This window comes from Echeneis naucrates, chromosome 20 (genome assembly GCF_900963305.1).
Source record: "Echeneis naucrates chromosome 20, fEcheNa1.1, whole genome shotgun sequence".
Lineage (NCBI taxonomy): Eukaryota > Metazoa > Chordata > Actinopteri > Carangiformes > Echeneidae > Echeneis > Echeneis naucrates.
The window spans coordinates 117,213-127,500 of NC_042530.1; the positions used below are offsets into that span (position 1 = coordinate 117,213).

At 44.0% G+C, this 10,288-nt stretch overlaps 2 protein-coding genes across 3 annotated transcripts in view; both read left to right on the plus strand.

Annotated features, from left to right (window-relative positions):
* Positions 1 to 1,412: 1,412 nt before the first annotated feature.
* LOC115060885 (leucine-rich repeat-containing protein 30-like) lies at positions 1,413 to 5,152 on the plus strand. Of its 2 annotated transcripts, none has more exons than XM_029529020.1 (9): positions 1,413 to 1,609; positions 1,965 to 2,077; positions 2,155 to 2,520; positions 2,838 to 2,969; positions 3,756 to 3,869; positions 4,022 to 4,156; positions 4,228 to 4,361; positions 4,514 to 4,562; positions 4,658 to 5,152. In XM_029529020.1, exons 3-9 carry the CDS (start codon positions 2,371 to 2,373, stop codon positions 4,805 to 4,807), a joined length of 864 nt encoding a protein of 287 aa, XP_029384880.1. In that variant the 5' UTR covers positions 1,413 to 1,609; positions 1,965 to 2,077; positions 2,155 to 2,370; the 3' UTR covers positions 4,808 to 5,152. The 2 variants fall into 2 exon arrangements, with proteins under 2 accessions (XP_029384880.1, XP_029384881.1); XM_029529021.1 differs by having other exon boundaries at positions 2,163 to 2,520.
* Positions 5,153 to 5,231: 79 nt separating this feature from the next.
* The window catches only part of ptprma (protein tyrosine phosphatase receptor type Ma), a 34,785-nt gene continuing 29,728 nt past the window's right edge, over positions 5,232 to 10,288 (plus strand). Inside the window, exons 1-2 of the mRNA XM_029529636.1 lie at positions 5,232 to 5,316; positions 5,934 to 6,221. Of these exons, the coding sequence (XP_029385496.1) occupies positions 6,134 to 6,221 (88 nt within the window). The 5' untranslated portion in view covers positions 5,232 to 5,316; positions 5,934 to 6,133. The remainder of the gene's footprint in view (positions 5,317 to 5,933; positions 6,222 to 10,288) is intronic.

Below are 10,288 nucleotides of genomic sequence, written 5' to 3' on the forward strand. Positions count from 1 at the left end.
CACCAAATCATAACAAAGTTACATCAAGGCACTTTACATATAGAGCAGGTCTAGACCAAACCCTTTATAAAATTATTTAAAGAGACCCAACAGATCCCCGATGAGCAAGCACTTGGCAACAGTGGCAAGGAAAAACTTCCTTTAAGAGGCAGAAAGTTCCGGCAGAACCAGGCTCAGGGGGGGCGGCCATCTGCCTCGACCGATTGGGTTGAGAGTGGAAGAGAGAGAGAGTGAGAGAGAGAGACAGGCATTTGGGGGGGGGTTATAGGCAGGAACATGTTGCTGCATGAAGTTCATGGAGTTGGAAACGGATGTTGGTGAGAAAGATATGATGCTGACCTTTCAACATTTCTTCAGACTGGTGTGTAAACATTTGCTAGTGCTAATGCTAACCATGCAGAAAAACGTCTGAGCTAATCTGAATGAGAGGTGAAGGTCAAATGTCTGGACAGTTAGACGAGACACTTTGCTCACACACTTCTAATATTTAACATATACAGGACGTTTTTCCCTCTGCTGTCTCCAAGCATTTGCTAATGGTGGGATTTGTTGGGTCTCTTTAAATAACTCTATAAAGAGTTTGGACTCGCTCTGTGTGAAGAGCCTCAGCAAATTTTTTACTTAGATTTTAGTAAAGCACTTTATAAATAAATTATAATAATAGATTATTATTATTTTGTTTCATAATCACTTCATTGAATATTTTTTTCTACGTAAACTATTTCAGACTTGATTTGATTTATAAATCAAATTCAATTCAAATTCAGAGTTTGGTCTAAACCTGCTCTACATGTAAAGTGCCTTGTTGTAACTTTGTTATGATTTGGCGCTATCTAAATAAATCTGATTTGATTTAATTTATTTCCTGTAAATAACAGCATGTATCAGCAGGATATTAATTTGTGTCTGGAATATATATTTTATGAAATATGGTCCTGGGATCTGATCACCAGGACCTGGACCTTCTCTCAGACTGAGGTTCAGACACACATCTGTGAACTGAGCATGTTTGAATCCAGGTCTAATTCACAACAGAGGAAGAGTCCCGGACCAGACCAGATCAACCAGGTCTGGGATCAGAGGGATGTGGTTTATTTTGTTTTTCTCTTCAATTCCATCTCTTTGAATTGTGACTTCAGATTAAAACTCCTTCAAATAAAAAATTCTTCATGTGCAACACCAAATAAAAGCATGGTTAAAAGAAGACACGTCTCTGTTTCCTGTTTGTGTCCATAAAGGAGGTCCAGCCCTTATTCTGAACTCCCCCATTAGGTTGTGTTGTTACTGTGTTGACACCTGTTGTTGTATCAGAGTGTTGATATCAGTTATTATTAGACTGAGGAGTCACATTCACACCACGGGACCCGCAACTTAATACCTACAGAGACTGAAGCCACTTGGACCAAGTCCTCGTCCTGAACTGCAGGACCAGGATCCAGGTGTTCTTCCTTGGTGCTGTTTGCAGTTTTGAACCAAGACTTTGGAATCTGAACTTGTAGAAGAGATGCTGATGTCCTAAGGATTGAGGTCATCACTTTAACCCTCTGAGGCAGAACCATGAACCAAGACCTGCAGTTCCTCCTCAGACCACTAGAAACCAGCTCCAACAGTGAGTCCATCCCATAGACTCCCATGTTAATTGGAGACTTTCAGAAGCTGTTCAGGGACAGTTTTTAAAACTAAAACTAATACTATGCATATTTGGATTAGCGGATGTTTAGGAGGCGGAGCCATATAATGGCAAGATGGCGACAATGGAGTAGCTTTCTTTGATCTTCAGACATCAGTGATGACATCACAGAGACAGAGTCAATCTTTGCTCATGGTTCACAGTTGCTCATTTCTACTGTGTCATCAGTGAGAGTCAGACTGACTGACAGCAGCAACTGTCTGTGTGTGTGTTGGGGGTTGCTGTAGTCATGAGTGCTTGTCTTCAGATCCACTTTCTTCTCTGTGTTGAACAGAACAGCTGATCAGACAGTCTGTTAGAAACACAGTGAACTGATTAATGGTTGGTAAATTGGCCAGCAGATCATGTGAATCTCCTGGTTTCCAGCCGGTCTGAACATCAACCTAGGTAAGAAGTCTGAGATGTTTGTGATGATGAAGATGAAACAGATGTTTGATGATTATGATGGTTGTTTTAACCTACAGGACTTCAGGAGAGTTCTGGTCCTGGAGCGGAGACAACTGGACAACATCAGGATGGCAAACAACATGTTCGAGCTGACTTTGCACCGTCCTCAGTAGATCGCCTCCAGGACTGGACTCTCCAGATCACAGACCCATCTGGACTGGACCCTTTTATTGGTTCTGGTGAGGATAGCAATAACAGGTGTACCTCAGACCAGAGGAGGACAAGCACGAGGGATGGGAGGAGCAGTGTGCAAGGATGACATGAAGGAGGAACAGAGGATTGTGGGTAGGGAGGACAGTCTGACGTCGGCTGATAGAATCAGACGAGTCACTGTCAGACAGTTTGGATACCTGGTTCTGAGCCTGGCCCGGCGAGGACTGAAGGTACACCCAGATCTAGCTCTTGTCCATTCCACTATTGGTCTAATGCGTAGGGGTCAGACTTCACAGCATTGTGTGGTTTCCCGTTGTTGTTAGGTTTCTTTTTATTGCTGCTTGTGTAATGATAACTTGTCAGTGATTTGTACCTGTATACAGATGTACAGGTGTAATAAGGGCTGACTACTCCTGTAGCTCTGCTGCTTATTAGCAGTTAGCTGCTCTGCTACAGTACTTCAGGTTTAGTTTTATGAGAATCCGTTGCCACAGCAGGAAGTGATGAACTTCCTGACAGACTCAATCTGTTTGTGGTTGTTGTTCAGGAAGTCCCAGAAGACTTGTGGGAGCTGATAGAGCTGGATAAACTGAACCTGTCTCTCAACAGTCTGAAGAGTCTTCCTCCTCAGCTGGCATTGCTGTCTAACCTGGTGGTCCTCAACCTGTGGGGCAACCAGGTAAACCCCCCTGACCCTGACCTTGAACTCCGACCCTAAGCCCTGTTTCTGAACCTTGAACTCTGACCTTGAACCCTGACACTGATCCTCTCTTTTGCTGTCTTCATGGCAGCCCATCCAGGTGCAGACAGGTGAGCTCCTTTTAAGCCTGTTATCGGCTGATCTTGTCTTTGATTCAATATTTAGTAATCACTTGATTTCCATACAGGTGGTAATGAATGATTAGTGCAAGCATGTATTATTGGCACTAGGTTGGGAGTCTCATCAGGTGGCTCCTGCAACGATCACAACTTTTTAAGAAAAGGTCTTCATACTTGACACACCGAACTGAAGCTTGTGAGCAAGGTGCTAACCCCTCCCCCTATCTCTCCCAGCAGCTGCTGTGTCTTCTGGTTAAATAAAGGCTATAATCCCCCCCACTATAATCCATCAGGATCCAGTTTCTGTCTCCTGTTTTCTCCTGAACCTCAGCCTTCACTTTGGTTGGACTGAGAACCAAGAGAACTGCCAGCAACTCCTCTAGGTCATCATTTCTCACTACAGGTGACCTTCTAGTGGTCCCCTCCTACAGGCTGCCACCTGCAGGTTGCCTCCCTCAGGTCTCTCCGTTCAAGATGCTTCTTTCCTGGCTGACCAGAAACTAGAACGACTTTGAATATCAACAACCTGGACAAAATTTTGACCTATGACCTTGACTTACTCATCAACCCCTCAACCCCGCCCCCAACAGTCCTGTCTATTTGTCACACTGTCACAATCATTGTTTTTTGTCGTTGTTGTTTGCAGCTGAGCAGCCTGCCAGCAGAGATCGGTCAGCTGAAGAGACTTAGAGTGTTATTCGCCTACAGAAACAAACTGACTGAAGTTCCTGAGGAGCTGGGAGCCTGCACAGAGCTGGAGGTACAAATACGAACAATACTGCAAAGAGTACTTGTCTTCCTTCTACAAATACTACTGAAGTCTAGTTGGATGGAGCCTTCTGTTATGTGCAGAGCAGGAGGCCAAGTACAGCCGTTCTGATGAAACAGCAATTATGATGTCCTCCCTGATAGGTGCTCAGTTTAGCCAACAACCAGTTGTCCTCGTTGCCTCCGTCTATGTCCAGTCTGACCAGACTCAGGAAGCTCAACCTCAGCCACAACCACATTGCTCACATCCCAGGCTGCGTCTACAACATGAAGTCTCTGGTACGTTCAGAGACTCGGAACCAGCAACAACAAAACCAGAACGCATTTTATAGTCACGTCTATCCCCACAGGTGTTCCTCCATCTGGCTTGCAACCACCTGGAGAACCTGGCAGAGAACATCCAGGCTCTGGTGCAGCTCAAAATCCTTATTGTGGAGGGAAACAGCCTCCACTCCCTGCCCAAGGCCCTCTGCTGCCTCACCAGGTAACGCTGACTCCACCTTCAACAGGTAACATGACACCTGAGCTGACCCTCATCAGATAAACCCAACAGTTGTCTTCACACACAACTGATCTGATTATTTGATCTGACTTGATCTTCTTATTAGTTTAATCTGATTATCTGATATGATCCAGGTTGGAGCTGCTGAATCTGGACTTTAACGACATAAAAGATGTTCCACAGGTAAAAACTCCTTCATCTGTTTCCAAAATGACCAAAGTTTAAATGTACAGACAACCAGAGACAACAGTGATAGTGATGATGATGATGATGTTCAGGAGATGCACCAGTTGGCCCGTTTGGAGAAACTGGCCTGTCATCCTCTGGATAAAGGACTGCACATCATCCACAATCCACTGATGAAGCCGGTGAAGGAGGTTCTGGATGGGGGGCTCACTGCCCTCTTCAACTACCTGAGAGCTACATAGTGGTGGAGGGGACTATGCAGCAGGATTTCTTTGGCTACCTCCGAGATCAGGATGTTGATGATGATGATAGGATTTTTTAAGGCCTATGTATCACATGTCCAAATGTTCATGGGCAGCCTAATGTCTGGCTTTCGATAGTTTCCTCTGACGTTTGATGGGATTGATGAGGATTGATTCTGGGGTCTTCTTCTTATTATTATTACAATCATTAGTCTGTGCTGTTGCTCTGCTCTTGATCCTCGGTTTGTCCTGCAGATGGCAGCAGACACAACAGTTTCTTTATCTCATTATTCCCTTCACTAACATACGCACTGATGAAGATGATGTCGCATTTAATAAACCGAAATGAAATAAATTGTGAACACTTTGATGTTTCCTCCTTCAGAATGTGAGACTCCTCCAAAGAGAAATTTTGAAAATGACACCGGGCCCAGTGAGAGCAGAGAGCGAAGGCCTAGCAGGGGGCAGCACTGGCATTCTCTCACCACTTCACATGAAATACAGCGAAGGTGGAAATAAAGTCAAAAATAAAAATATACAGAACAACGACGGAAGAAAAAAAAAATACACATGAATAAAACAAATATAATACAATAAAATCTGGAAATATTTATGACTATTTTGGAATAGTCATAAATTAAGAATAAATTTATTAAATGGATTAGCATTTGCAATTGAAATCTCATATATCATATATATTCATATTATAGCAGAAATAAAAAAAGAGGTGACGTTTATCTGACAGCACATTTATTATTTTCAGAAATGTTCATTCTCTCTAAACGGACATTTGATCAAAACGCGCAGTTCAACATCCTTAATGCTTTTTTTCGTAATGAGCATAAATATACTCAATTTAACTTTATTAAAGTTATAAAGAATCTAAATGTTCATAGGTTTTTCAGAATTACTTTAATAAAATAATAAACATGAATTAGTTCCAGGTGTCAAATGCTTTAATGAAATAAGGTAAAATATGACACAATATTAATTTAATATAATAAAAAACATCAAAGAACAAATAAAATAATTCTATTTGACTTCTTTCTCTCTCTCCCTCTCTCTCTCTCTCTCTCTCTCGCGCGCGCGCTCTCTCTCTCTCTCTCTCTCTCGTTTCCTCCTAAAGTCTCTCGCCCCCTGTGACGTCACAGACTGCTCGGTGAACGGACTCGGTCTCTGGTCTGAAGAGAAACGGCGGAAAAAGAACCGGAGAGACCGTAACAAGAGGAGCAGCGAGGAAGAAGGAGAGGAAGAGGAAGAAGAAGAAAAAGAAGAAGAAGAGTTGTCAGGACCCCCCCCCCTCCTCCGGAGGGTCTCGGTGTAAACATGGAGCGGACCGGAACTTTCCTGATCTTCCAGCTTCTCTTACTGGGCTTACTGGGACTGACTGGCGCTCGGGCGGAGACCTTTAAAGGTGAGCCGGGACGCTCCGGGACCGGGCCTGGGTTGTTGGAACTGGTCCGGTCTCGGGAGGGGAGGGGGGTTTAACATGGGAGTTACGGAGAGTCCGCGTCCAAGTTTCCAGCTGGAAAATCTCCTCCTCTTCCTCCTCTTCCTCCTCTCGCTGTCTTTCTTTGTCTCCTTCTTGCTTTTCCTTCTCTCCTGTCCTCTGCACATTTAATTTCCCTTCCTTTTCTTTCCTCTACTTCTTTCCTTTCCTTTCCTTTCTTCCCTTCCCTTCCCTTCCTTTTTTCGTTTCCTTTCCTTCCCTTCCTTTTCTTTCCTCTCCTTCTTTCCTTTCCTTCCCTTCCCTTCCTTTTTCTTTCCTCTCCTCTTTTCCCATCCTTTCTTTTCCGTTCTTTCCTTCCCTTCCTTTTCTTTCCTCTCCTTTCCTTTCCTTTCTTCCTTTCCCTTCCCTTTCTTTCCTCTCCTTCTTTCCTTTCCTTTCTTCCTTTCCCTTCATTTTCTTTCCTCTCCTTCTTTCCTTTCCTTCCCTTCCCTTCCCTTCCTTTTTCTTTCCTCTCCTTCTTTCCTTTCCTTTCTTCCTTTCCCTTCCTTTTCTTTCCTCTCCTTCTTTCCTTCCCTTCCCTTCCCTTCCCTTCCTTTTCTTTCATCTCCTTCTCATCCTGTTCTGCCCTGTTCATGTCTCCTCTCCTTCATTCCTTCTAACCTTACAAAAAATTCATAAACTGAAAAGATAATCTGATAATCTTTTGCTGGTTCTCTGGTTCTTCTGGTACTGGCTTACTGGTTTCTCCTGGAACTAGTTCTCTGGTTTTCCTGGTACTGGCTTACTGGTTCTCTGGTTCTTCTGGTACTGGCTTACAAGTTCTCCTGGAACTAGTTCTCTGGTTTTCCTGGTACTGGCTTACTGGTTCTCTGGTTTCTCTGGTGCAGAATGTGAAGATGAAAATGTTGAACGGCAGCAGATTATGGGCTAAAGCTCATCAATATGATGAATTTGTCAATTAGTGAGAATCCTGGTGTGCTGGTGTGTGTTTGACACAGCTCAACAAGAACAGAGTGAACATTATTGTGTGACTGTTGTATGATTGTTGAGCTGTGTAGCTGTTGTGCTGTTGGATGTCGTTCATCTTCATGCTCCTGATTCCCTTTCAGAATAAAGTTCCAGACAAACAGAACTTGGTTCAGAATCTTTCTGAATTCTTTTTGAAACTGTGACATGATGACATCACTGAGATGGAGCTTCAACTCTGACTCTGAAGCCAAAGGGTGTGTTTGATTTGGCTGCTTCTTCCTGCTGCACACATGGCGGATGCAGGGTGTGTGTGTGAAGCAGCAGAGAATGAAATTAAACTCAGCAGTCCTAGTCCAAGATGGCCGCTGCGCCCTAATAACGGTGGTGATGGAGCGAGTCTAATGAGCGTGCCCGGTCATCAGAGTGACACTCAGTTTGTTGTTGGTCAGTTGTGTTTTCACTGTTGTGTCTCTTTGTGTGTGTGCTCCTTTCCAATGATACATTTGAACGAAAAACAAACTGGACAGAAGCAGAAAAATGAGAGAAGAGGGTCTATAATTACAACACTACTGTTAACTCAGCAACACACACATACACTCCCTGATGACCTGGTGTGTCCAGGTTCAGGACTGTCGCTGATTCAGGACTTTACCTTTTCCCCCTGTGTGTGTGTGTGTGTGTGTGTGTGTGTGTGTGTGTGTGTGTGTGTGTGTGTGTGTGTGTTCAGTCAGCTCTTTGTTCTGTCTCGTCAGGGTTTTAATGAAGCTCACAGATTAAACACACAGTGTGAAGTCAGGTGTGTGTGTGTTGAGTCCTCAGTGAGTTAATTATCTCCCTCTTCCTTCTTTCCTTCCATGGTTCCTTTCCTTCCTTCTCTATTCAGAAGAAATCTGTGTCTTCCTCCTTGTTCTTCTTCTGTGGTCTAATCTTTGTGGAGCTGTTGTTGTGGCCATAGTTTCTCTGTCACACAATAAACAAACAGTTCATCTCTTCATGAATTTACTCTGCTCTTCCTCCTCCTCTTCCCCTTCCTCCTTTTCATCCTCTTCGTCTTCCTCCCGCCCTGCTTCCTGTTTGTATTTTAGTAATTCAAAAATGCTGAATTCTTTGTAGCTTTAATCTCCTCAAATCCACATTGGCGCAGAATTATCTGTAGCGACAGACGGAGAAAGTTCTTCTTCAGAGAGCAGGACTTCCTGGGAGCTCTTGGTCGGTTCGGGTCAGATTAAAGCTGCTAGTGAAAGGATCCCTGGCGAGCGGAGACGCCGCCATCGGCCCCACTGGCCTCTGGGATTAAAGTGCTGCCTTGAGACGCAGCGTCTGCAAACCCAGCAAGGATTAAAGGAGCCGGATTAAGGCTCCTTTTGTTTAACGTGAGAGATGAGATAGAAGCTGTGGAGGAGGATTTGTGTTTCTGAGGATGGGGGGGGTCCCCTAAATTCACCACACAAGAGCAGTTTAACAGACCACACCACTCTGTTCATTCACATCTTGTTGCAGAGATAATCACTAATCATCCCAACATGAATGGCCACACCCACCTGAGAACAGAGCAAATTAAAACTCGGACAGACAGATGACTCCAGGAGGTTAGGTGACACATGAGGGTGTTGATGTGACTGTGGTCATGGTAACAGGTCAGCTCCCTAACAGCAGGAAGTTTGCCTACTCAACAAGATGTTGATCTTCAGATTAACCAAATTATTTATTTGACATCAGATTATAAAACACTGTCAGCAAAAGATTACAAGACACTGCAGGGTGTGCATGTGCCTGTGCACGTGTGTGTGCTCTTAATCCTGTCCAGAGATGTCAGCCTGATTAGTGTTGTGGCCCAAATCCCCGATCATATTCATAGGATTATTGTTTGAAGATGTGTGTTTGTGTAAGAGAGAGACAGAGTGCACTGATGAGACAAGGATTAGTGTGTATTATGAGTATAATCTGCCTGATCAGCAGTTTAAAACATGTTTAAGACACAAACATGTTGGACTTGTGGACTCTTTCTAAAGGAGGACTGTTAAATATTTATTTGAGTTTTAACGTTTTCACTTCTTTATCATAATAATTATGATAATTATTTGAAAAGTGCTACCAGCTAACACACGCACACACTTACACAGACATGCACACAGACACACACATATCCTTTCCTTTAGTGTGTGGGTGCATGTGTGCATGTGTGTTTGTTTGTGTGTGTCTGTGTGTATGTATCATTAAAGCCTTGAGGGACTTTATGCCCAGAAGCTGCTATTTAACCTAAATTACTACAGTAAATATTCATATGCAGCTAATATCTGTATGTGTGTGTGTGTGTGTGTGTGTGTCTGTTTATATTTTAATTGTGTTTCAGTGCTGAGGTTAAAATCAGCTTTTGTGAATTTGAAGCAGGTTTGTTGTCTGTGTGTGTATGGCTGAGACACAACATGGACATACAACAAATACACCACAGAATAACACACACACACATTTGTGTTATTTGTGTAGTGGATAGCAGAGACAGTGAGAGAGAGACAGAAAATCACTCTGTCTCTCCCCCATCTCTCCCTTTCCACCCAACCAGTGGAGGCAGATACCAACCAGACGGACACCTGGTGGGGGGGTTCCGTCATTTTGGTACAGTACGTAGATCCTGGCCATGAAACCTGGACTGAACCTTAAAGCACCGGGTATCTGCCACAGGTACTGGTGCTCAACCCAGAAGCCTTCAGAAGCTTTCTCCTGATTGATGAAGATAAGACCTGTACCTTTGTTCAATGGACCAGAGACCTCCAAATGACGCCCAATCAAACCACCATTGTCACTTATTTTCCTGCCGGGCACACAGTAAGTCTGGTCCACGTGAACACCCTCAGCCATCACCTCCCTGAGTCTTAAGGCCAAGGGCCGACACGCGCTGGGGGACCTATGCTGCTGGGCAGGTCTCCCTACTTCCTGTCGACCTCTGACACTTACTGTTGTCGGAATACAGGCTGTACAGTTGTATTGTTGTATCTCCTTCATCATCTCTCTCACTGTCTCTTGTACTCTCTCAGTCCCCCATCTCTCCTTCTCCACCCAAC